The following is a 27,535-nucleotide window of genomic DNA, read 5'->3' as shown; positions in this document are numbered from 1 at the left end:
ACCCCCCGCGGCGGAGGACGCAGCCAGCCGGCGCACCGCCGCCCGCCTCCTACAGCAGCGGAGCTCCTCCTTCCCCGGCTTCGCGGCGGCCCCCGGGTCCAATTTCCAGCAACATGCATAATACTTATTCAATCAATTTTCAATTCTGCCCATCTAAATAATCCACTCGGCATCATGCTCTTATCCATTTTCATCCCTTCAGGACAGATGGACAAGATTTTATCGGCGTACATTCGCGCATGGCGGCAGCAAGACAAGCCAACGAAAGCGGTTTAACGGCTGTCGAGACCGGTAGCCAACTAAGCCAAGACCAAAAGATCGGATGCCGGCCCAAATCTGGTACGACCCCTGTGAACTTAACTGTATTTGGGCCTCGTCGCAGCATCCTTCCAATCCCTTTACGCCACATGGCCTAGCACTTACAATATTTGGGCCTTGTAGCGAATGTGAAGCCCCAGCCGGCGACAATGGCACGTCAACTTCCATTAAGTTTGGGAACCACGACTTTCTAACCCATCCTGTTCTTTTTTTCCGATCCGAAGTTAACGACACCGCCTTTGCCGTCTCCCTCCAACCAACTCGTTTGACCCCTCTCTCTTTCTCGATGGCCGTGCTTTCTTATTCCTTCCAACTCCTCCCATGGACCTTCTCGGACTGAGAAACCATTGAAGCGGCGCAGAAGAAACCCTAGATCGCAGTGCGCATCGGTTCTCTCGGCCGCAATGGCGGGCATCTCCATCGGTTTTTTATTCCCCTCGTGGTGGGAGATCGAGGTCACCGTCGCTGTGGCGCTTTTCGTGATAGCCGTCTACACCTTCTTCGAGTGGTTCTCCGGTGGCCCGGGGATTGAAGTCTATCATTTGTCTGGTGGCGATGAGCCTCTACCAGCGAAAGAGTCTCTTCCCGACGATAGGGAGAAGGTTAGTTCTTTGAATTTGCTTTTTCTCTCTCTTTTTTTTCTCTTTTTAGAAATATCGATTTTTGAGGAACTTGGAATTCAAGTCGAGTATTTGATCGAGAAAACAGCTATTCTTGGATATCCAGATTACTTAGTAGCCTGTGAACTTGATGGTTCCATCGGTACAAAATGATTAGGAGAGTCAAATAATCATGGTTGAAAATTCTAAGGCTTTCTTTTAAGAGAAAAAAAAGGGGAAATTTTTCAGTTTTTAACTGTTAGATTCGTCAAAACAACTACATGGAATAGGCTTTTCTAGTGCTTTTGTTTATTTTTGTACAATTTTCATTTTCTTGATTATACTGTGGGATATGTACAAATTTTTAGTGCTATATATCTGAATACCTGTACTGGGTGTGGATGGAGTTTCCCACAAAGGTTATTGAGTAGACACAGTTACTGTTATATGGCAAATAATATCCCACTTCACATTGATGTCCCTAACCTTTGTTGGACGATGCTGGAAAAACATGTTATATGTCAGCATCGATGATATTGAGCAGCAACCATCAGTTACGGTGTGGTGTAAATCAAACAATTCTACTATGATACAGAATGCAAATAGCTTTCAGAAAGGAGATAAATGCTGTGTAATTATCTTCAAAATGCTTATTTATGATTCTTTACAATTGGCACTCTGTCGGTCACCAAAAGAGCAGCGAGAACTAAATTGCAAGACTTTGAAATTTTTATTTCCTATTCTAACTGGGTCAAATTGTATCTAGAAAGAATGGGTAGTAATACAATTTTTGGGCGAGAACTGAGAAATTGAGCAGCAAAAAAAGAAAGATGACTTATGTAACATGGAAAAGATAATAAAATTGGAGTACTGGGAATAGTTGAGTGAGGTAATGGAGGGTAGACAAATCCAGGGTGACTTGGTTTGTAAGGGTAGTGCCTTTTCCTTTTCTTTTGAGTAGATGGTTAATATGTGTCGAAACCAAGGTTCGTCATACCAGTGCATACTGCTTTGTACTAGGTGTACTGTAGACCAAATCGAGACTCATGGGAAGGAGGGGAGGCATACTGAGTCTTGGTATGCCGAACTAACACCTGTACCAAGCATACTAGTATTGTACCCGTGTGGTACCGGTATGAGGTCCGGTATTGAGATGGAAAACTTTGGTTGAAATAAAATTCTTGGTATATTTATTATTATTATTGTCTACATCAAGACAATTTGTTGATGATGGAATTTGTATGTTAAGCATTTGTTTAGTCAATAAATTTTTTGGTGTTTGACATTGTTGTTTTTGTCATGCAAACGTTGGATTGGGCATGAAACTTCTACTAATTTACTGCAAGCAGCAGCATCCTAATCTGTGATTAAATAGGGATGTATTGCTTCCTTTTATACCGCAAACATGCACATAATGCATATATGTGTTACCACAACCATTTTTCCATATACAACCAACACGTCAAGTTAGGGAAGTCAAAGGGATGTTTCTGGGCAATGCATATGTAGAATTATGAATAGACCTGACACAATGTCCCAGTTCAAACTAATATGATATTGAGGAGCAGGCTGGGCTGTTGGTGTTCCTACATAAAATCCCAAATTCCTGGTAGATTATGCATAGAGTATTTTACCAGCATTTTCTGATTGCTCCTGCAGCATGATTCTTTATGATGACATTCATGATTAATTTGTGTGCTGAAATTAGAGAAGCTGACTATTTTCTCTATCATACTGGTATTAGAATAAACTAAAACCAATGCTGAAGTGTTTTTGTTTGTTGAATTATTGGATTACTAGCCAGCATGGTTGCATTCAAATTGTTATCTAGTGCATCTGAGATTGGAGAGAGTCCGTCCTTTAATTTTTATGCCCAACCTTTCTTTTTGTTAAACTCATGATAATAAGAAAAGGCATGCTGAGGGCTTAGAGTTTTGAAGAGCATCAACTCCTTTCTATTCACTATTTTAAAGCTCATCTGATTAACCCATTCTGCCTCAATGTCCTGATTCAAGAGAGAGGCGCGTACAGAGCTCACAGTAGATGCGAGTATTATAATTTCGGGGCAACTAGTGGATTGATATGTAACTGACCCATTTTATTGGAGGACAATATCTCTCTTGTATTATCTCCCCAGGCCATGATTAAATGTTGATTCTTTGGTGCCTTGAGGCATTTTCTGTTAGGAACAGTTTAGCGCTCAAGACAATGACCATGATGCCCTGGTTTTCACAATTTGTTTCCACAGGCATTGGTCATATCTATATTTTTAACTCTCATGTAATATTATACAGCAGAGTGTTCAAACATTGTGGAAGCTCAGTAGCTTAGCAAATATTTTTACACGTAGACCTGCATACTGTCCAAAGGAAAAATGGAAAAAGATATGACTGAAGCATATGATAAGTGTGCAACTGTTTACGTCACTGCTTTCTTACATTGCTACTTGTAAAAGTTGGAATTTCATTGACCCAGGTCCTCTAAGTCCTGTCCTTATTTGGTGTATTAGGGAGTTGTTACAATCATGTTTTCATGTCACAGTTAAAGCATTTGCTGTACTAGTCAAGTAATCATGATTAAACTTTGTTAACGCATGCTTGAGGTAGTTGATGGGAAGGAAGAAAGGAAAAATGTTGAAATAATAATGGTCCACATGGAGGCTCTGTAACAGCAGTTGATGTTGCAGAAGTTACCATATTATTATAAACTTAACATTTTTTACCATATCATTATAAACTGAAATTGATTTGTATGAGTGTTTTAAACTGTAAATTTTTGTTATAAATTGATCTGTACGTCTGTCTGATTATGTGTATGCATGTATGGATGCACACATGTTTATGTAATTGAGCACACAAGGCATGTACATATGTATGTATGCATGTGTTATTGGTCAGTGGGTGGGAGGGAGTGGTCATGTGCATATTTTTAAATTGTTTTCCTTTTGGCACTTGCTTGAATATTAAATAAGATTTTTAAACTTTCTGAATTTTGCAGTGCTAAGTTCTTGGATTTGTTACCTTCCTGTTGTATCTTTAAGTCGATTATGAACATGTTTTATATTCACTATTGTTAGCTCACCTCTCAAGGGTGTAAATGGATCTGCATGTCTAGTTTTGTTGTCTACATTTTTGTCTCTACAATTTTATGTTAATTTCAGGTCATATTTGTGTATGTTTTTATCTGAGCTTATGGTTTTTGATGTTAAAAAAAAAAAAAAATCAGGTTTATGGACTCAATCAGTAACCTTACTCATTGTCTGTTTCATGAAATAATTCTTCCATTTCTTTGACATGCAGTTTTCCACTTATTTTGTAGTTGAGCCAACTTAATGGAGATTCTCAAGGCATTTCTGCATATTTGATCAAGGTATTTCGTGTTGGGTAATGCTTCTCTTGGATGAGAAAGGACTTTTGATCTCTGGAGTCTGCAAATATCATGACTTGCTTTCTCCATTTAATTTAGATTTTGTTGCTGTACATAAATCATACAATTATGCTATTTATTTGGTTCTGTTGTGATGGCCTGTTGTTGTTCTTTATTTCAGTTGGAACTGTTGGCTGCGAAGAACCTAATTGGTGCAAATTTGAATGGCACATCGGATCCTTATGCAATAATTACCTGTGGTGAACAAAGGCGGTTTAGGTGACTATATTGACTTTTTTTTTCACTGATGATATTTGAAAAACTTTACACTTGGGCAGCTAGTTTGTCCTGAATTAGTTCAGTCTACTGGGTATGATTGTAAATTCTCCGAACTGTTTATTTTTAGTAGAAAATCACCCTTAAATTATTTCTAAAAGATTGAATTTGCAGCACCTTCTTTGCTAAATATTTGGTAATTAGTCATTACCTAGTGATCTTGACTGGTCATTAGATATGGAGGAAAAATGTTTGAATGACCAGTTGTTACCTAGTGAATTTTTAAGCACTTGATGGATAAAAAGATGGCTAGAATTTTCCTTTGCCATGTTTAGTGTTGGTATTTCTTGGAGGTACCTTTACATAGAGTGCGGGTGATGATTCAGTTAAATAGTGGAGATTCTGGTTATAACAAGGTTAAGCTGATCCCTTGTTTCGACACCATCAAATAACGGAACAAGTATTGGAGTCATGGTATGCTGTACCGGTCGGTACCGGGCGTACCGTACCCGTATTGATGGGTACCGGTATCGGTACACCAATGTCGGTATACCTGGCGTACCGTATACCGTATCGTACCGACACTCGATACGCTTATACTAGTGCGGCACCGGTACAGGGTTCGGTACCGATACGGCGAACCTTGATTGGAGTAGCATACCTGCACTGCAGTATTAGTAAGTCAGAAGTGGGTCTGCAGAAAATGATAGATGCCTGGAAAGATGGGGAAGAAAAGTTGTTATGGGTTGCACCATGTAAGCTGATATGGGGCATCATTGTCTTCCTTTCTTTGATAAAATATCTCATTTTTTCTAATGATTCTTTGGCGGATAGCCTACTTTTCTTGTGCAATAGTCTATTCTATTACACTTAAGGAGCGAGTAGCATAGCGGTTTAATGTGGATCTATGAGTGGCTGAGAGAAAAAACAAACTTATACTCCAACAATCATCCATATCCCTCGCCCATGACAGTCATGCACTTGGTACACAAACTACTGCTTTTTAGATATATCATGGTAGGCTAATAAACCATAGCTCCGTTTTGTGGCTATGTTCAATCTTTTAAGGATAATGAGGGATGATAGTGGTTTATTTTTTTAGTTCTTACACTTTCATTTTTTGGGTTATTGAAGTATTTTTTTTCCTTTTTCACGTGTTTCTACCACTTAAATTTATTTTGCATATCTGTTACTATGGAACTCAAAAGTGAAATAGGCTTATGTATTCTAGTGATATAATTTGATTATGAGTTTCAATGAGATACAATGTCATGGAAACCTTCTTGTTGACCAGATTTTTTTTTAAAGGGTCTAAAAAAATTATTCTGAAATGTGTGCCTAAATACAATCTTTGCTATCATCATCTTAATGCAGCTCCATGGTGCCGGGATCAAGAAACCCAATGTGGGGTGAGGAGTTTGATTTTATTGTTGATGTTCTTCCTATTCAGGTTATTTCAGGTCCCAGTATTCCTAATTCATATTAGTTTGTTTATTTAGACCACTTGAAATAGGTCCTTAGATAACATTATATGATGAAATAGAAATATTTTCTGAAGGATTTTTGAATTTGCCCTTCACCCCTTTTATGAAACAATTTGTCTCCCATAATCCATTGAGCGTTAATTTTATCAGTCCTATATTCTGTTAGGGACAAGTAGTTTTAACTCATGAATTTTATGATGCTATAATAAAGTGCCAAAAGATTGTAATCTCATAATGTTTTAATCGTTTCTTGCCTTGTATGTTGTGTCCAGCAATAGATATACATTAATCACGTTATGTTAAAGCAAGGACTCAAGTCCCAGCAGGACGTCCCGTGGGACACCAGGATGGGGTACCATCCCAAGTATCAGGACATGACCATCTCACCATTGTCGTAGCATCTCGATCGGCACGACTTGGGGCATCCTCTATCCAAAGTGTCGGGATGGGGCTAGACGGTGGCGTGTCCTGCTCTATGGGAAAACCGGGACAACCCTGCTCATAGGATTTAAAACCTTGTGTCAATGCATCATGAATCATTTTGCATGGTGTACTCATCACATAATGTATAATGTCCTCAATATATTGTTGTGTAATAAGCACTGAATGTGGTTGTGCATCAAGAAATAATCATATGGCCTGGGATGCTATTTATATAATGTTAAGTATAAATATAATTGTGTTCTTTTGCTCATCCTCATATTGAGCCATATTCCATCCTTCAATAAACCAATGAATTTTTATTGCACAACTTTCTGTGATGGACTAATCATGATATACTTCATTGATCTGAGACAAAAGCCACTGGCTATTTCCTAAACAGGTAAGGTTTAGATTGTGGCTCATGATGCTTATATCATCATAGGTTGCCTTGTACATACAAGCATACTTCGACAAAGATGTATGTAGCTTAGAATATGTAAATAGTCCACAACTTTACACTCAAAGACCTGTTTCCTTAATAAACTACTTTTTGACAACCAAAACATAAGCCTTGTTTCCTTACCAAGCTATCTTAAATGATGTGATTTGGGCAAAGAGTACAAGAGATCTGCATGGGAAAAGAAATGGATTAAGAGGTCTCAAAGAGTGTGGTATCCTATTTTAGTTTCTTAGAAGCAAGAATTTAATTCTTAAAATGTACTGATTTGTCCCAATTAGTGCTAGGAATTGGCTCATGGCTGACTCGGCCACGCTTTGGGCCTGACCCGAAATGATTCAGGCCAAGCTTGAGCCTAAAATTCATGGCTCAAATAAATTTTGGGCGGGTTCGGGCTAGCCCTTGGCTTGGCCCAAAGCTCCGAGCCTGCATCCCAGCTCGAAGCCCAAGCTTGAACCCTAGCTAAAACTATTGGTTTTAGTCAAGGTTCTTCATATGAACGCATATCACCCCGTACCGGGTGTAATGTATGTACTATTATCAAACTAACCCCTATATCAGGTGTATCAGTATGGTACCAATATGGGGTCCACTACCCTTCCATCAAAACAATTTACTATTATTATTTCTAAGACCTAGGTAAATGTAAAACTGGGTTGCCCTTGTTGATTGCGGTTGGAACCAACAAGTATTGGTATGTCGGTACTAATTGATACTTGTTGAGATGGGAAAGAAAAAGATACTCGAGCCTCTTTTTTTCCCTTTTTGCTTTGCAGTAGAGATGGACGAGCCAAGGAATCCTCCAAGACCATCCAAAGTCCAAGCACAAGTAGGGCTGCATGACATGGATGATGGGGTAGAGTAGATTTTGCTTGCAAGTTAAGTTGACTAAAGATGGATAGTAAATGATATCGCATCATATAAAGAGGATGTTTCAGATATTTGGCTATTGGTATGGCACTCAGGCATCTAGAGTTAGTTAAGGCACGAGAAAGAGCCAGAGAGCTAGGGTCAGTTAGTAGATAGGGGCTAGCTGGGCCTCAAAAGAGGTAATGTTAACCAGGCTAGCAAGGCTACTGTGTCCAGGTAGAGAGTTGGTCAGGTTGGGAGCAAGAGGTCCAAGTTGAAATTTGTTGTGCCAGCTGATCTGGTAGAAGTTGTTGACTACTAATTATTATGGGATGACAGGTAAGATTCTCATTTCTCGAACCCTAGAACTTGGCATATATAGATCATTTTAGGATATTGGCAATAAGGATAATGTTGTAGAGGCTCAATCCATTTACCTGCGAAGCAAGTTTTGACCATGTCCCCTAGGATCAAGAGCATGAGACTGGTAATGGACATGATGCAAAGTTGAGGTCATTTTGGAGGAGATATACTATTGTTTGAGCATGCGACCCACTGACTAATGATGTTGCAAGGTGAGTGAATCAAGGAGGATCCAAATTGCTCGGGCATGTGACCCATCATATCCAAGGGGACCTGAGATTTTTTACATGAGGCAATGTTGAAGTCATTTTGGAGGAAATATACTATAGTTTGAGCATGCAACCCACTGACTAATGATGTCGCATGGTGAGTGGATCAACAAGGATCCAAAGCTGCTCCAGCATGGGAACCAGCATATCAAAGGGGACTTGAGATTGTGTGAGCATGCAACCTTGTTGCCCAAGGTGACAACCCAAGAGGGGGGGGGGGGGGTGAATTGGGTTTTCTAAAAATTATGTTCCCAAATTTACTTTGAATTAAATGCAGCGGAATGATAAGGTGTTATCTTATTTAAGCTCTAGGCAATTACAAGTAAAGCAGTGAAAGATTAAGCTAGAGCAACTACACTATGCAAGTATGAAAGTAAAGCAAGATGCATAAGAAAAACAATACAAACACAAGCATGTATAGTGGTTCGGTGCACCCTAAGCACCTACATCCACTCCCCAAGCATCTTCTTGGGAATTCACTATAATTCCACCGATTACAGTTCGGTTGTTTTACAAGCTCACAACCAACTTGTTTTCACGAGATCACAACGAACTCGGTCGATTTTCACAGGCTCACCGACTAGAACCAACCCGATTGTTTTTTCGGGCTCACAATCCAACCCAGTTGGTTTTCCCCGGCTTACCAACTACAACCTATCCCGATTGTTTTCCGGATTCACAATCAACCCAGTTGGTTTTCCCAAAGGCTCACCAACCAAAATCTTTTCGTTTGTTTTTCGAGCTCACAAACAACTCGGTTGGTTTTTCCCAAGGCACACCAACCAAAACTTTCCCTTGTTGAATCCTCCTAATTCAACAACTTCCAATTTAGGTTTGGAAGAACTTTTACAAGTGGAAGAATTGAAAGAATTAAAGTAAACTAGAGTTTTGCTCAAGATATAAAACACAAATGAGAAAAGGAGCAAAACTCGGGTTGGCGAAGTGGTTGATCTTTGAAGCTCTTCACCAATTGGTTGAGGTTGAGGATGTGATCTTGAGGCTCTTGGTGGATGCTCTGATTGATCCTAACTTGAATAGCTCACTTCTTGCTCAAATATTTGGCCCTTTTGTGGTTTGGCGTTATGCTCTCTCTTTTGGAGTTCTTGAAAAGATTTGATCTTGTGGAGCTCTTCCTCTCTTTGTTTTGTGGTGTTTTCATGAATTTATAGCCTTAAGAACATGTGGGAAGCTTCTCCTAGCCGTTAGAGACGAAATAGAGCCGTTAGAGATGAAAAACTAGCCGTTGGAGTCGTGAAAAACTAGCCGTTATGCCTTCCAGCATGCTCGAGTCGACTCGGCTGAAGCAGGAGTCGGCTCGTAAATAGGAGTCTGCTCAGCACTGTAGCTGGAGTCGACTCGGCACTGTAGCACTGAAAAACTGTTTTCTGTCCTGACTGAGAGCGAGTCGGGTCGGCACTGTAGCGAATCGACTCGGTACTGTAGCTGGAGTCGGCTCGAGCACTGTAGCCAAGGTCCGCTGTACTGGTACCGGTCGGCGTACCCGTGGCTCTAAGCTTTCAGGAGTCAAAGTGCCAAAGTCGACTCTAAGCTTTCAGGAGTCGACTCGAGGACTGTTCTTTTGAATTTTTCTTTAGAATTGTCCCTCCAACTTGATTTCTTTGTACTTGAAACTTGGGCCAATGAAGTGTGGCTTTCTTCTAACTTTTCTTGAGAACTTTTGAGGCCTTCTTGCATTCTTCTAACTTGCTATATTCCTTATAAAACAAATTATCTTTCTTCTTGCAACACAACCATTAGTAATTATACTTTAAGATTTTGTGATCATCAAAATCAATCTTTGGGTCAACAAACCTGTCCAATGAAATCAAAGATGTCGCACGCATGTCCGCCTCTCGAACATGTTAGGATTCGATTGATATAGTAAAGAAGATGGAGGCCTTGGTGAAGTAGGTTGGAGCCATAGAGGGAGATAGAGGTAAGGTCGGGAGGGAATGAAGAGGGAGACAGAATGTGTCTTAAGGAACAGAGGGTGGGGGAGATGGAGGTAAGATTGCTTTAGTAATTGGAAGGGAAGGAGAGGGAATAAAGAAGAGGTGTCTGTAGTGATTTCTTTTTTTTTTTTTTGGAAGCGGTGGACTTTATCCAAAAAGCTTACCCAAGAAGTTATTATTTAGATTCCTTGGCTCTATATAAGTAGCCAAAGTCTACCCATCACGCAACGATATTGGACTAAATAAAAGGCCCACATGGATCCTTACATACTCTCCTTGTTTAAGCCTCGGCATCCTTGCCAGGCTAACGATCCAATCCAATCAAATCCAATTATAAACAGGATGAATGGCCCATGGTTAGCTCTAAAAGGGCCCCTGTTATAGGTCCACTAGTCTATATAGGTTATAGGTTGGATCCGCTCTAATACCATTTGTGACAGTCTGTGATCTCACCTTAAAAAAGCCGGCCAATAGGTATTATTTGGATTCTTTGGCCTTGTATAAGAACCCAAGATCTCCTCAGTGCACAACTAATTTGGGACTAAACACATGTCACATAGGTCCTCACATTTCTTTTGCCATCCTAGCCTATATTATTGCTAGTTTACTTACCATAATTATCATCAATTAGATCTATTATTTAGTAAGTCTGGCTGCCCTTGTGTCAAGCAATTTATTTTTTAACTTTGCATTCTTTCTTTGTCCTAGTTCCATCTTAGTGGTTTAACCATTACTATTGTAATTTAAACTTTGAGATCTCGTTACCATATGGTGCCTAGTTCCAAAAGAGTGACATTTTTTTGGGCATTATATCATCATCTCATTAGCGCATTTGTTAAATTAGCGTATCATTTTACAAGTGACCTCTTTTTTGTGATTGGGCATCCTTGAGTATCTTTGCATCTCAACCCATGAAATTCGCAATTTGGCCTTTGATTGCTCATGTAGGTTACCATTCTCTCAACTTAGGCCCCATTTGGCAAAGTATTTGGTGGGCTAGAAAATGCTTTCTGGCATTCCAAAAGTACTTTTAAATGGTATAGTAATGTTTAGTAAAAAATCGAAAAGCTGTTTTGGCTCTGTCAAAAAGCTTAAAACATCTATTTGGAAAAAGCTTTATTTTGGAGCTTCTCTCTAAAAATGCTTTCTAGCCAATGTTGGAAAGCTATTTTGGTTTTAATAAAACTTTTTTGATGACTAAAATGCCTACTAACAAATCTCATGATTACATATTATATTATATCATATCATATCTGTTGAGGGAAATACAGGTCACCTCGAAACACATGATTAGACGACCGACCTCAAACGTCCGACCCCGGGCGACCGACCTGGTGCCCGACCACGGATGACCTGGCGCCAGACCAGGCGCCCGACCCTAAACTCTCGACCTCGGGAAGCCCGACCTGGAAAACGCCCGACCTGAGAGGGCATCCAATCCCTAAAAGTCAGACCTCACCGACTGCCCGTCATTGTCACCACCTCCTACGGCCCAATTCGGAGCTACGCCTTGGGCGGCTTACGCAACAATTAATGCGTATGGTCTCTGCAGACCTCCGGCCTACGCAATAATTAATGCGTATGAACTCTGCAGACCTCCGGCTTACGCAACAATTAATGCGCATGGTCTCTGCAGACCTCCGGCTTACTCAACAATTAACGCGTATGGCTTTCGTTGTCTACGGATCTCCAATCCTCCACGGCAGACCAGCTCGGCCGCGATCAATCAGCCATGACAACTCCATGATTCCGACCTTATCCTCTACGGCAAAGCATTAATTCTCGCGATCGTGCATCAATTTATGTGACGTGCTCAGCCGTACGGCAATCTGGTCCCGTCGCATCGCAGGTAACTCAGCACCTCACTATAAAAGGAGAATACCTCTACCATAAGAAGGGGATGGAAAAAACTCTAAAAGAGAGGCTCCTGTTCATATTCTCCCTCTGACTTAAGCATCGGAGGGCTGGGGCCGGAAACCCCGGCCACCGGCTTTTTGCAGGCCCCCCACAGAGGGCGCCGCTCGCCGACGTATCGCCGCCCGCCAGTGTTCGCCATAGCTCCTCCTCCTCAGCCGACGGGCACCCCTGAGTCTAATTTCCAGCAACAGTTGGCGCTAGAGGAAGGGCCCCGAGTCGTGGCCATGAAGTTGAGGAGTAAAGGAGCTTCCAATACTTTCCGGCGTCTCCCGCCAAGCCCTGGACACTCTGTCCAAAACTCACCACCTCCGGTTGATCCGGTTCCTCAAGTCCACCCGGAACATTTCAATATTCTAATCCAGCAAGTTCAAACTCTGGCCGCTGCCATCCAAAGCCTGCAGCGGGCAGAGACGCCACCCATGCCGCCTCCTCAGGCCCCGGTCCGGCCGGTCCTTCCCCCAAACGGACCGGTCCTCCAAGGCCGAAGCCTCCATGGCTCTTCAAGGGCCAACAACGAAGAGCAAGCGTCCCCCCAGAAAGAAATACCGGGAGAAGATATGGACAGAAGACTACAGCCCTCAGAGGCTGAGTCAGCCTCGGACCGTCACGAGCTGGGACAGACTACGGTGACAATCCCCCAGGTTGGGGAGCTCGACAGGAAAGTCGAGAATCTAGAGCGCCAGATTGAGGCACTCCAAAGCAGGAAGGCAAGGCGCGAAGGAAACTTTGAATTCACCACCAAGTCCCCCTTCTCTCGCTAGATCGAGGACGAGCCAGTCCCACCGAGGTTCAAGATGCCCCAAGTGGAGCCCTACAGCGGAACCACCGACCCCCTCGACCATTTGGAGAGCTACCGAGCTCTCATGGCACTGCAAGGGTCCTCGGAGGCCGTGCTTTGCAAGGCCTTCCCAGCGACCCTCCGAGGGACGGCTCGGCTTTGGTTTTTCGAACTAAAGCCGAGCACGGTATCCTCTTTCGAGCAGCTCGGCAGGCAGTTCGCCACTAACTTTGCTGCCAGCCGGCACCAGCGGCGGACATCGGACTCCCTCCTAGATATCAAGCAGAAGGAGGGGGAATCTCTCAAGGAGTATCTTGACCGCTTCACCGCCGCGACGTGGGAAGTTCGCGAGCTTGACCAGTCATGTGAGATCCCGAAACTGGGCCCGGTCCATTGACCGGCCCAGCCCAAATTTTGGCCTCACGTCCGTCGCACGTGAGGGCGTGTGAGAGGGGGGGAAGCCATCCCGAAGAAGCCGGCTCCCCCAGTCTTTTTAGGGCTTCTCCTCTCTTTGAAGGGATGGGAAGAGGAGCCGCTGCCGCCCGAGAGGGAGAGAGAGGGAGCCGAGAAGCCACAGCGCGGACGATCCTTTTCCTCCTCCGTTTGCCGCCAGAAAGAAGCCGCCGGATCTTCGCCGGGGCTGAGGTAAGATTTCTAGCTTCACCTCTTGGTTATACCATATAAAAGAAGAAGAAGAAGAAGAAGAAGAAGAAGAAGAGAGAAGGAAAAGGAGGGGGAGGCACCCGTGGCAATCGGCTTGCCTTCGGCCACAGGCGCCGCCGGCCCTCAGTGACGGCCACTTTGAGGACCGAAGAGCACCCCCATCCCTTGTTCCTCTTCTCTGTTCAGTGAAAACAGAGAAGGAACAGTGGAAGGAGAAATAAAGAAGAAGAGAGGGAAGAAGGAGAAGGTGGTTTTTCCTCTCCTTCGGTGCCCATACCTCCTCCGCGGGAAGGAGAGAGCCGGCTGCCGTGGCTGCCGCTGGCCTCGACTTGACCTCTTCCGAGCTCGCCGACCTCCATTCGCGGGAGAAAGAGGAGAAGGAAGAAGAAAGAAAAGGGGGAAGGAGAAGAAGTCGGGGAAGCTTCGGGAGAAGGAGAAAAGAAAAAGAAAAGGGAAGGGAAGAAAAGAAAAGAAAAAAAAGAAAAGAAAAAGAAAATAAAAAAAAAGAAAAGCAAGAAAAAGAAAAGAAAAGAAAATAAATAAATAAATAAAGGGAGAGGGTGGTTTACGGGTATGAACCCGAAACCGAACCCGAACCCGAACCCGGGGTGCTAGACACTTCTGCAGGGTCGGCCCTGGAAGAATGTTAAAAGTTAAGTTTTATATATATTGTGATTAATTTTAAAAAGAAAATATGATTTTTGGATATTAGGTTCTGCAAGGAATTTGTGAGATTAATTGGATTGTTGTGGATCGCGTTCAATGTAAGTAATGAACTGCCTTCTCTAGACTCTTCATTTATATAATATTATTTTTGCATCGAATAAATTGTTAATGAATTTATATGTAATTTATGAATTTTATGAGATGATGCTTTGAATGAAAAATGGATGTGTGAATTGGAATAATATTTTTTGGACTATTGTTATATTACTGTTTTTGTATCATATATGCATATTTAGATCGAATTATGATATATTTATTATGTTACAAAAGAATTTTGATTTGCATCAGATTTAGAACTCTCAGCCTGGCTATGTTCTGGACCCTGCCAATAGGGGGTTATGCATTTGCAATTCTGGCCCCACCACAGGGTATAAGTGTGGTATTCTGGCCCACTCCGCAGGGTATAAGTGCGGTATTCTGGCCCACTCCGCAGGGTATAAGTGCGGTTCTGTTTCTGGCCTAGCCACAGGGTATAAGTGTGGTCGTAGCTAAAGGCTGATGAGATGAATATGATTTGTTTCGAATCAGATTTATGATTATGTATATAAATATTTGAAAAAAATACGAATTTCAATGAATTTGTGCTTGAAAAGGAATTGATTATGTTATTATGTTGATTCATCGTAATTTGTATTTATATTTTATGTTATTATATGAATTGACTAGTTAAGGTGTTTATTACTTACTGGGTTGTCTAGCTCATTATACAATTTCTTGTTGTTTTACAGATTCTGAGAACTAACCTATCGGAGATTTAAAATGGGAGAGCGACTAGAAGAACTGAAGCACAAGTTATCCTAGATTAGGCTTTGTTTAAATTGATGTTTTATCTTTATTGTTCCGCTGCGTATTTAGACTTGTGAGACCTTATGACTTGAGTTAGTCAATGGAATAAGATTGCACTTATTTTAGCTGAATTATTTTAGTTATATATTTGAGATTATTTGGTTTAGATGCCTCGCATGCTCGTAGAGAGAGTTCCCTACAGGTGTGCGGCGGTTGGCGCGACCCCCGGCTCGCGATCTCGGGCCGGGGGCGTGACAAGTCAATAGCCATGTCGGCTCTGAAGACCGGGGCTCGCTTTTACAGATTCTTCTTCTCTATCGAGAAGAACTTCCCCGCCGACTTCACCGAAATGCTGGCCCGAGCTCGAAAGTACGCTAAGGCCGAGGAGGCTATTGCCTCCAGGCGGGGTACAACTGAACAAGCTTCAAAGAAGCAGAAGAAACGCCGCGAGGAGCGCGGCCATCAAAAAAGCCGGTCCCCCGCCGAGAGAAGAACCTTCCCCGGCTGAGGAGCCCGCCTCGACAGCGGGGACAGCTTCGACCGAGGTCCCTGCCTCGGCCAAGGTCCCCGCCTCGGCCAAGGTCCCCACTACTGATGAGAGTGCAAAAGTGAAATTTTTGTATTATCTTAATTAGTATTATAGCTAATCTTTATTAATAAAATTAATTAATTAATGTTTTATTTGTGTCTGAGTACAAGTAATTCAAAAGACCCAATAACGCTAGGTTTGAGCCCAATGCTTGGCGTTCCGAGCTCAACAGATTCTTAGCATCTTCAACCGTCCGTGTGGCTCTCCAAGCATCATGGCATCTCATCCAAGGGACCTAAACCAAACCCAAGGGACCTAAGCCAAACCGGCTCGTCATTCCAAGCGGCATCTCATCAGCGTCCTTCCGTCTCCCCTGTTTCTTCCCAGCTCATCCAAGCATGGAGCGTGCGACGGAAGAGGAGGAGGCCAGCAGCCATCGGGAGGAGAAGAGTCCCAAGCCGAGTCCTCCACTTCTTTTCCAGCAGCAGAAGCGTCACAACAACCGGATCATCTCCGAAGCCAAACCGTCCCTACATCCCTTCTCGGCAACTCCCCATCCGTTCGAGCACGCATCCGTGAGGAGCTTCCCAGCGTTCGACATCTCCAAGCATTTCTTCCCAGCGTTTTCCAACCGTCCGTGGCAGCATGCAATCACATTGAGTGAATAAATTCCAGCCGAGGAGTCTTCTCAAACACCTCAACGGCCATCCATGTCTTCATCTTCTTCCAAGCGTTTCAGCCGCGTCCCTGATCCGTTTTCCCAACCGTATCTATAAAAGGGGGGGAACCAGGGAACCAGGAGAAAGCAGTCCGAGAGAAGGCAGCCGGCCGGATCCATCCAATTGGTAGCAGCTTCCGGTAGAGGGATCAAGGAGGAGGAGGACACGGAGCGAGGGACGGAAGAAGGAAACCAGTGGTCTCCCAAACAACCGCAGTCCTTCTTCCGATTTTTCTCAGCCGGGCAAGAGAAGGAGGAGAAGCATCGGGAGGAGAAAAGAAAAAGAAAAGAAAGAAAACAGAGCACTCTGTTTTCTTAAGAGAAGAAAGAAAAAAAAAGGGATTTATGTTTTATTTTATTTATTCTATACTAATCCCTTTTATAAAATTGCTTGCATCTCATATGGATAGCTAAATCTTTTTAAGCTAAGGCTAGGAAAAAGCCTAGCATTTTCTTCATGTATTTCCTTTAATCATCAATTGGATTTTAATGTTTTTGATTTGATTTATGGTGCAGTAGATTGATAGAAAATATTTCAAACTTATATATTTTCTTTGATTTGTTATTTCCCCCGGGTATAACAGATGCTTAGAAATTCCTGTAGTTTAAAATAGAATTACTGTAATGCTGCCCATAAAACTAAATCTATTTTATTATGATTAATAGATGATTTTAAGAAAAGCATGATTAAGTGCTAGGCTGAATCCTAATGCCTTAGTTATATTTTTGTCAATCTGAATATTATTTAACCTTTAGTTTTTGTTCACTGTCAAATCCTTGTGGATTCGATCTCGGACTCACCGAGAATATTACTTTGCTACACCCTATATTTGGGGTATTCTACATTTAATTTTTCTTTTTAAAAGAGCAAGATTAAAGACGTAGCAACTACGACCTCGGATGCATCCGGGGAGGTACGAAAACTACACTCCCATCAACGCACCCCGGGCCGAGATTTTGATGGAGATTGAAGGTCGGGACTTTTTCCGACCTCCGCCTCCTATGCGGGATACAGGAGTCCCGCGCAACCCCAGAAAGTATTGCCGCTTCCACCGAGACCACGGGCACGACACGGAGGACTGTTTCCAGCTCCGAGATGAGATTGAGGCGCTTATTCGCCGCGGAGTACTCAATCTCCATCAATGTAAGGAACCGACGTTAGGAAAGGAGGCCAGTGGAAAACGCCGTGCCGCCTGAAAATCCGAATGACAACAGGCCCATCGCCGGCACCATCAATGTAATTGGAGGAACCTCGGCTGGAGAGCCAGCCCAAGAAGGGATTCCCCCAAAGCGCCTGCGCACTTCTGAAGCCATCTCGTTCTCGGACGAGGATTTGGAAGGGGTTGAGACCCCCTCACGATGATGCTGTGGTCATCTCTATGATTGTAAACAAATTTGATGTAAAACGTGTCTTAGTTGATAATGGAAGCTCGGCTAATGTTCTGTACTACCATGCTTACCAAAAAATGGGGTTAACAGGAGGCCAGCTTCGAAGAATGAATGCTCCGCTGGTCGGATTCACCGGAGACTCGGTCCCGGTAGAAGGCGAGATCGATTTCCTTGTTACAGTCGGGCTCGCCCCCCGAGAAAGCACCGTGAGGACGGATTTTCTTGTGGTCCGCCTGCCTTCGGCTTACAATGCCATTCTCGGACGACCAGGACTTAATGCTCTCCGAGCTGCAGTCTCCACCTATCACTTGCTCGTGCGATTCCCCACTAACCAAGGAGTAGGCGAAGTTCGTGGGGACCAGGCAGCAGCTAAGTGGTGCTACATGGCAACCCACAAAGCAAAACAACCGGCCAAAGCGTTAAGCCAAGAGGAGCACGCAACCGAGGCATCAATCCAGGCACCAAGTCAGGCGCTGCCCATCGAAACTTTGGAGGTGCGGGACGACCTTTACAAGAAGCGGGCAGAGCCTGGTGAGCTTCTTACTCAAGTTCCATTAAGACAAAATTGCCTAGAGCTAACCGTGCAGGTCGGCTCCGGCCTGAGCCCTCTCGAAAGGGACCGACTGATCGAGTTCCTTCGGTCCAACATGGATGTCTTCGCCTGATCGCCCGTCGACATGCCGGGGATCGATCCTAAAATCGTGACCCACCGGCTCCAAGTGAAGCCGACTTGCAGACCCGTGCGGCAGAAGAAACGGGGCTCCGCTCCAGAACGACAGCAAGCAGCAGCAGAAGAGGTGGACAAACTCCTCAACGCCGGCTTCATCCGGAAGGTCTCCTACCCGGATTGGCTCGCCAACGTGGTCCTTGTGAAGAAATCGAATGGGAAGTGGCGCATGTGCGTGGATTACACCGACTTGAACAGAGCCTGCCCGAAGGATAGCTTTCCACTTCCCAATATGGACCAGCTCGTCGACTCCACCTCGGGACATGAGCTGCTAACCTTCATGGATGCCTTCTTGGGATATAACCAAATCCGAATGGCGTCTGAGGACGAGGAGAAGACGGCTTTCATCACCGATAAGGGCACCTATTGTTACAAGGTGATGCCGTTTGGATTGAAAAATGCGGGGGCTACATACCAAAGACTGGTTAGCCGAATCTTCAAAGATCAAATAGGCCGAAACATGGAGGTCTATGTGGACGACATGCTGGTGAAGAGCCGAACAGCAGAACACCATGTGGCTGACCTTAATGAAACATTCTCCAAGCTTAGGAAGTACCAGATGAAACTGAATCCTGCAAAGTGCGCGTTCGGAGTCACCTCGGGCAAATTCCTGGGCTTCGTAGTAACACAACGGGGAATCGAAGCAAACCCCGAGAAGATCCGAGCGCTACAAGAGATGGTGCCTCCAAAGACGGTCAAAGAGGTGCAGAGGCTTACCGGGCGGGTCGCGGCTCTGGGGAGGTTTGTCTCCAAGTCGGCCGAGCGCTGCCTTCCATTCTTCAAGATCCTCAAATGACCAAAGAACTTTCTATGGTCGGAGGAATGCCAGCAAGCTTTTGAAGAGCTTAGATGTCTCCTCGCCTCCCCTCCGCTACTTACCAAGCCCCAACAAGGCGAAGTCCTTTACTTGTATCTAGCAGTCTCACCGGTTGCAGTAAGCTCAGTCCTGGTCCGAGAAGAAAGCAAGCTCCAGAAGCCTGTCTACTATACCAGTTGGGTCCTCAGAGATCCTGAGACCCGATATTCCAAACTGGAGAAGACGATTTTCGCCTTGATCACTTCAACTCGGAGACTTCGGCCCTATTTTCAGGCCCACACTGTGGCCGCACTGACCGACCAGCCCATAAAGCAAATCCTGCAGAGGTCGGACCGTGCTGGGAGGATTGCCAAGTGGGCGGTCGAGCTCGGAGAATTCGACCTCGAATACCGTCCGAGACCGGCGATCAAAGCCCAAGCACTCGCCGATTTTATCGTGGAGTGCATTCTGCCGGACGACCCCGAGCACCCACTCATGCCAACAATGGAGACCCCAAGCCAGCCATGGGTCCTGTATGTAGACGGCTCCTCGACCTCGGGGGGAAGCGGGGCCGGTCTTGTCCTTACAAGCCCAGATGGGGTGGTGGCAGAGTAGGCCCTGCGCCTTGAGTTTCCGGCTTCAAACAACGAGGCGGAGTATGAGGCGCTCATCGCCGGGCTCAAGCTAGCAAAGGAGCTGAAAGCGGAGGACCTGAAGGTTTTCAGTGACTCCCAACTGGTCGTGAGCCAGGTCTTGGGAGATTTCGAAGTGAAGGAATCATCAATGCAGAAATATCTTCAGAAGGTGCGGAAGCTCATATCCGCCCTAGGCTCCTTCAACATTCAACACATTCCCAGAGCGGAGAATCTCAGGGCTGACCAATTGTCAAAGCTGGCGACTTCCCGCATGAGCGAGCTTCCCAAGGTAACGATGCTTGAATATCTCCGAACGCCCAGGACAGAAGAGCCTGAACCGGCCATGTGCATCGACACCGAGCCGAGCTGGATGGACGAGCTCGTCGGCTACCTGCAAGATGGAACCCTCCCCACTGACGAGCTCGAGGCTCGCCGAATTAGGCGTTTAGCCTCCCGGTTTATATTATACGAAGGCAAGCTCTACCGGAAATCCTTTACCTCCCCTCTCCTCAGATGCCTCCGTCCGTCAGAAGCAGACTATGCTATGCGAGAGGTCCATGAAGAAATATGCGGGAACCACCTGGGAGGCCGGGCGCTGGCTTATAAAATCTTGCGCCAAGGTTACTTTTGGCCCACTCTCCAAAAGGACACTGCAGACTTTGTCCGAAGGTGCGACCGATGCTAGCGGAATGCCAATATCCAGCGCCAACCCTCGACCCCGCTGACCTCGATTATCGCCCCCTGGCCATTCGCCCAATGGGGGATTGACATCCTAGGGCCTTTCCCCTAGTCGCCGGGCAAAGAAAGTTTCTGGTCATCTCCATCGACTACTTCACCAAATGGGTCGAGGCTGAGCCCGTAGCCCGGATCACCGAGCAGAAGATGCGGGACTTCGTCTGGAAGTCAATAATCTGCAGATTCGGGCTCCCCCACATTCTCATATCTGACAACGGTCGCCAGTTCGACAACATCCGTTTCAGGGAGTTCTGCTCCGAGCTCGGCATCGACCACCGTTTCACCTCGGTCGCCCACCCCCAAACAAATGGAGAAACCGAGGTAACAAATCGCACCATTTTGCAGGGGCTCAAGGCCAGGCTCGATCGGTCCAAAGGACAGTGGGTCGAGGATTTATACAACGTTCTCTGGGCTTACCGGACTACGTTCCGATTATCCACTGGCGAGACCCCCTTTCAACCTGGCATACGGGACGGAGGCTGTTATCCCGCTGAAAATCGGCCTCCCATCCTCGAGGGTGGAGCACTACGACGCCGACTCCAAATCTTATCGGCTCAGGAATAACTTGGACCTCGTTGAAGAAATACGAGAGGTCGCCCGAATCCGCATGGCAAGGTACCAGCAGAAAACGGCCCAGTATTACAACTCCAGGGTCAAGCCCAAGCTTTTCAAAGTAAGAGACCTCGTCCTCAGGAGAGCCGAAGCTTCTCAGCCCACCGAACGAGGAAAGCTCGCCCCAAATTGGGAAGGACCATACCGAATCGCTCGAGTGCAACGACCCGGAGCATACAAGTTAGAGTCTCTCGAAGGGACCCCCATCCCGCGAAGCTGGAATTCTGAGAATCTGCGGATGTATTACCAGTGAAACCCTGAGGGGTCCCTAGTGATTGGGAGCATGAATCCCGCCTCCTTACAATTACTCATCTACGACTCTCCTTTAATCACGCTATGCTTCTCCTAATATTGGGACATTTGTGATCCTCAGATTATCTGGCTAAGCTCGGATACCCGACAAAGTTCGGACGCCCGACCGAGTTCAGATGCTTCGGTTAGACCTGAAACGTCCTCCCGCGATGATATCAAGCCGGGCCTTGACCTCGCGTATGATCCCTCGACTAAGGTCGGGATACCCCGAGAGTCGACCGTAGAGTTCCAAACTTCCTCGACCTCGAAAAGCGTCGCGGGTCGATGGTGCGTTCCCAGATCCCTCGACCTCGCGTATGATCCCTCGACTAAGGTCGGGATGCCCCGAGAGTCGACCGTAGTCCCAAACTCCCTCGACCTCGGAAAGCGTCGCGGGTCGATGGTGCGTTCCCAGACCCCTCGACCTCGCGTATGATCCCTCGACTAAGGTCGGGATGCCCCGAGAGTCGACCGTAGAGTCCCAAACTCCCTCGACCTCGGAAAGCGTCGCGGGTCGATGGTGCATTCCCAGACCTCTCGACCTCGCGTATGATCCCTCGACTAAGGTCGGGATGCCCCGAGAGTCGACCGTAGAGTTCCAAACTTCCTCGACCTCGGGAAGCATCGCGGATCGTTGGTGCGTTCCCAGACCCCTCGACCTCGCGTATGATCCCTCGACTAAGGTCGGGATGCCCCGAGAGTCGACCGTAGAGTCCCAAACTTTCTCGACCTCGGGAAGCATCGCGGGTCGATGGTGCGTTCCCAGACCCCTCGACCTCGCGTATGATCCCTCGACTAAGGTCGGAATGCCCCGAGAGTTGACCGTAGAGTTCCAAACTCCCTCGACCTCGGGAAGCATCGCGGGTCGACGGGGCGTTCCCAGACCCCTCGACCTCGCGTATGATCCCTCGACTAAGGTCGGGATGCCCTGTGAGTCGACCGTAGAGATCCAAACTCCCTCGACCTCAGGAAGCGACGCCAAGTTGACAGCGAGCCTAAGCTCCCTCGACCTCGTGCTCGGTTCCTCGACCAAGGTTGAGATGCCCCATGGGTCGACCACAGAATCTCGAACTCCCTCGACTACAGGAAGCGCAATTAAGTCGGCAGCGAGCTCGAGCTCCCCCGACCTCATGTTCAATCCTTCAACTAAAGTTGAAACACCCCGCATACCGACCGCGGAGTCTCAAGCTCCCACAGCTTTGGGATAAAATATGGGAAAGAACCTGCGCTGTTGCCGTCAGCGCCCGACCCCTGCAACGAAGTAGCACTTGCACGGCCGCCCGAAGACTTCAATAATAAGGTCGTATCTTCGCGAGCCCTCTGACTTGCAGGCATGCTCGGGGTAAACGTCGCCTCAACAGGAATGCGTCATCCCCCCCGGCTCAGCTAGAGCAAAAATACCGCCGCACAAGGATCTCGCCAAGGCGACTGGCTAAGGAACATCCCGAGAGACCGATTGTAGAAGGGAGTCACTCTTTTCAAACCGAGATGATCGATTCCAATGAAGCGAAAGGTATGACCCAACTCGGTACCTAGATTGTTATTCGTATACGTTACATAATGATCGGCGAAATCCCGACCAAGCTCGAAACCAGAAAACAGGAAAATTCAACCTTGGCCTCATGGGACCTCTTTAGAGCCCAGCCTTGAAGCTTTAACAAGCTTATCCAAAAAGCCGAGCCTGAAGACTCGGCAAAAGTTTCCGAAGGACGAACCTAAATACCTAACGTCAGCACGGGACCTCCTTAGAGCTCAACTTTGAAGCTTCGGCAGGCTTACCCCGAAAGCTGAGCCTAAGGACTCGGCTAAATCCCTTAGAAAGAAGATTTAAACGCTTAAGCGAAACTCCTTTGGAAGCCGAGCTAAATGCTTCGGCAATCTGGAAGCCGAGCCCGAGGGCTTAGCAGATCCCTCCTCGGAGGAAAACTAAGGGGCCTAGCGAGACCCCCTCAATGCCCGAGCTCAAAGACTTAGCAAATTTCCCTAAAAATCTGAGCTTGAAGCCTAAATTTACTAAGGCCAAGCCTAACAACCCGGTAAGAGTAATTGAAACCTAACTCTGTCAACTGAGCTCGAGCACTTAGGAGGATTCATCAAGAATAAAAACCCACCTACTACACGGAAAAAAGAGAAAAGTAGGCGCAGAGTGGCAAAAGAAAATCTTTCCATTAGTAAAGGGTCGGAAGGCTGAAGTACAAAATTGGAGGTCGGCCGTTCAACAGATTTGGAGGCCGACCTCATTTACAACAAAAGGGAAAAAGAAATAAAAACTACATCCTAAGGGGCGGCGGCTTGTCCAGTGTCGACCTCGGGATCGTCTACGATGATAACCTGAGGGCCTTCGGCAGGCGTTGGCTCGGAGCCCCCCGCGGTGGCCTCGGCGGAAGGCTCGTTAGCGACCTCCCGGACGCCATCCTGGGCTTCCTCTGGAGGGACCTCCAAGGCCGCCTGATCGGCTATGTTAGCTCCGACCCCGGCGGCCTCAGGCTCAGCGACTTCTCCCCCAACCTCGGCTTCGGCGGCCTCCTCGTCCTCGAATCCGGAGGGCAGATCGAACTCGTCGCCGAATCCCGATCTCGATCTGATTCTTGACAGATCGTATTGAGGGCAGTATCGGGCCATCTGTCTTCGAAAATTTTTGAAGCCCCGGAGGAACCCGTCGACGGTCTCCTCCTCTAACATGTCGCGGAACTCCTCCGACTCTTTGAAGAGCTCCACGGCATTCTCAGCCCGCTCGAGTGCCCTCTTCTCTCGGGCCTCGAGTTGTTCGATCTTCAGGCGAAGCACCCCGCCCTCATATTTATGGCCGGCGGCCTCGGCACGGGCCTCGACAAGGCGCACCTCAGAGGAGCGCAATTCCGACCTCGCCAGCGCATGCGCGGCCCGCTCCTCCTCGAGCTCGTCCACTAGGGCTCGCCGACCGGCCTTTGTGGCCTCCTTCCGCGCCTCGGCCTCCGCCAGCACGGCCTCCAGTTCGGCTATCCTCTTCTTGGCCGGTTCCAGTTGCCTGAAGAGTCGCTGGGTCTCATTCTGGCATTCCGAGGCGATGAATACCAGAGTGTCGACCTCATAGATGTGCTGCAGAGAAAACGATTATAAGTGAAATGAAGAAAATGCTAACGACTAAGGATAAGAGGAAAGGGTGACTTACCCGCGCAGTGTGGCAGTAGGTTTGGTCGACAATATCCTCCAGCGAGAGAGACCGGAATTCAGCCCGGTCCGCTGGAAGCATAGCGCGGCGGAACACCTCGCGCGCGACATCGGCGTCCCGGAAGGCCGAGCTCCCTTCAGGAATTGGAGACTCCGGCTCGGCCGACTCCCTCTCCTCGGCCCTCGATGAACTCGGCCCGACCGAGCTCGCAGCGACTGCATGGGGTGCACTCGGAACCCCGGGACCTCTGCTCGGCTCAGGTCCCAAACGCCGTAGGCGGATGATAGGCCGTCTTGCCCGTTGCGAGATGGGGGCAGGACCGGCCGGGGACGCCGAACCAGACGCCCCCCAGAGCCCGAGCTCGCACGCTCGGCAACCAAGGCCCCTCCTCGGGCAGGTCCCGAGGCTCCGGAACCCCTCACCTCGGTAGGGGTGGGATCTGCGACCGACTTGGCCTTCTTACGGGGCTTGGGAACGGCCCCTCCAACCTCGGCCGATCGCTTCTTCAACCGAGCGAAGAGTGAAGTGCTACTGGTCGGCATGCGGGAAATAGCTGAAACAGAAAGAAATTTTTCTAAGTATCGAACCAACACCAAAAGAGCAAAAGAAAGAAACAGATAGGACAAAAACTAAAAGAGCAGCGCAACTGCCCTTACCCTCAGGGCGTGTCGAGCTAAGGCCGACGTTCGCCAGGGCATCCTCGGCCAGGAGGTCGGTCACGACGATGTCCTTCCCAAGACTCCGCAGAGCATCGAAGACCCTCTGCTCGTCTGCCGTGAGACTGGTGAGCCTGTTAATGGCCTTCAGCCCGGGACGCCCCCACCTTGGGTCGAACCCCCACGAAAGCTCGGACGCCAAAAAGAAAAATCTCTCCTTCCACTCATGAATAGAGGAAGGGGCACCTCGAAAGAGCGACATACCGCTCCTCCAGGCAAAGTACAACCACTCCACATCCGCCGGGTTTGTTTTTAACATAAAACAATGGCGGAAGACACTCACCAAAGTCGGGATCCCGTGCGCAAGGCAGAGGGACGCAAATCCGACTATAGTCCTCCACGAGTTTGGAGTAAGCTGTGTTGGGACGAGTCGATACTCCGCCAGCAGCTCACTCACGAACTCGTGGAGGGGAAACCGCAGGCCGGCCCAGAGTGCATCGATGTACACCTCGATCCGGCCTGGTGGAGGCCTCGTCACTTGGTCTTCCGACCTTGCAAGTTCCAGACGAAACCCGGGTCGGAAGAAAAACCGGGAACAGATCAGATCCAGTTCCTCCTCGGTCACGGTAGACCCAACTTCACCGGGACCAAGACCCATCCCAGAAAGAAGAAAGAGGGAAAATGAAGGAAAGAAGTAGAAAAATGAAGACAAAGAAAGGAAAAGACGACCTCAAAGAAAAATTCCTCCGAGCTAATGTGGGAAGACGACCTGCTAGGGGGTCACCGGGAGTTGTCTCTGGTCACCACCGGAAATCGCCTCCAAATACTGCCGGAAAGACTCAGTTGCAGTTGGGAGAGAAAACGGCAGTGGAAACAAGCAAACAAGGACCTTTTTTAGGGCTAAGTCGGGGGGTTTATATAGACCTCCCCACCGGTCCAGATCGGCGGGGCTCGATCAAGCCTTCCGTCCAGATCGCGCCGTATGTCACCCCCGGAAGCCAGAGCAGCGCATTTATTCCGAACGGACGCCTCGGATACGGGATCAAGGCGCCGTCCCATCGGATCTCGGAGCCTCATCATAAGCCCGCTATTCGAAGCAACCTCGAGGGACGAAAGGGCATCGTTTCCCCTTCCCTCATTAAAGGCCCTCTGAAGCGCGCAAAGCATTGGCGTAATTTAAACCTCCATAACCCCCACCACTGCAATAAAAGCGATTACTTCCCACGTCCCAGCTCACTAGCAGCTCGGACTCGAAAGTCGGGGGTAGTGTTGAGGGAAATACAGGTCACCTCGAAACACATGATTAGACGACCGACCTCAAACGTCCGATCCCGGGCGACCGACCTGATGCCCGACCACGGATGACCTGGCGCCAGACCAGGCGCCCGACCCTAAACTCTCGACCTCGGGAAGCCCGACCTGGAAAACGCCCGACCTGAGAGGGCATCCAATCCCTAAAAGTCAGACCTCACCGACTACCCGTCATTGTCACCACCTCCTACGGCCCAATTCGGAGCTACGCTTTGGGCGGCTTATGCAACAATTAATGCGTATGGTCTCTGCAGACCTCCGGCCTACGCAATAATTAATGCGTATGGACTCTGCAGACCTTCGGCTCACGCAACAATTAATGCGCATGGTCTCTGCAGACCTCCGGCTTACTCAACAATTAACGCGTATGGCTCCCGTTATCTACGGATCTCCAATCCTCCACGGCAGACCAGCTCGGCCGCGATCAATCAGCCATGACAACTCCATGATTCCGACCTCATCCTCTACGGCAAAGCATTAATTCTCGCGATCGTGCATCAATTTATGTGACGTGCTCAGCCGCACGGCAATCTGGTCCCGTCGCATCGCAGGTAACTCAGCACCTCACTATAAAAGGGGAATACCTCTACCATAAGAAGAGGATGGAAAAAACTCTAAAAGAGAAGCTCCTGTTCATATTCTCCCTCTGACTTAAGCATCGGAGGGCCGGCGCCGGAAACTCCGGCCACCGACTTTTTGCAGGCCCCCACAGAGGGCGCCGCTCGCCGACGTATCGCCGCCTGCCAGTGTTCGCCGTAG

The 27,535-nt window shown here is 47.3% G+C and overlaps 1 protein-coding gene across 3 annotated transcripts in view; it reads left to right on the top strand.

Annotated features, from left to right (window-relative positions):
- The first annotated feature begins 496 nt into the window (after positions 1–496).
- Positions 497–27,535, top strand: part of LOC103707747 (BAG-associated GRAM protein 1-like) — a 42,431-nt gene continuing 15,392 nt past the window's right edge. For 2 of the 3 annotated variants that reach the window (XM_039128222.3, XM_026804882.4), the window contains exons 1-4: positions 498–920; positions 4,236–4,286; positions 4,465–4,562; positions 5,934–6,009. In XM_039128222.3, coding sequence (XP_038984150.2) covers positions 723–920; positions 4,236–4,286; positions 4,465–4,562; positions 5,934–6,009 — 423 coding nt within the window. In that variant the 5' untranslated portion in view covers positions 498–722. Of the gene's footprint in view, positions 921–4,235; positions 4,287–4,464; positions 4,563–5,933; positions 6,010–27,535 lie in introns of all 3 variants that reach the window. The other variant, XR_015971187.2, reaches the window with a different exon arrangement.

Source organism: Phoenix dactylifera, chromosome 11, assembly GCF_051530095.1.
Source record: "Phoenix dactylifera cultivar Ajwa chromosome 11, Ajwa_hap1_PhDact_Kaust_v1.1, whole genome shotgun sequence".
Classification (NCBI taxonomy): Eukaryota; Viridiplantae; Streptophyta; class Magnoliopsida; order Arecales; family Arecaceae; genus Phoenix; species Phoenix dactylifera.
The sequence above is the reverse complement of the archived record's forward strand: the minus strand, read 5'-3'. Positions and strand labels throughout refer to the sequence as shown.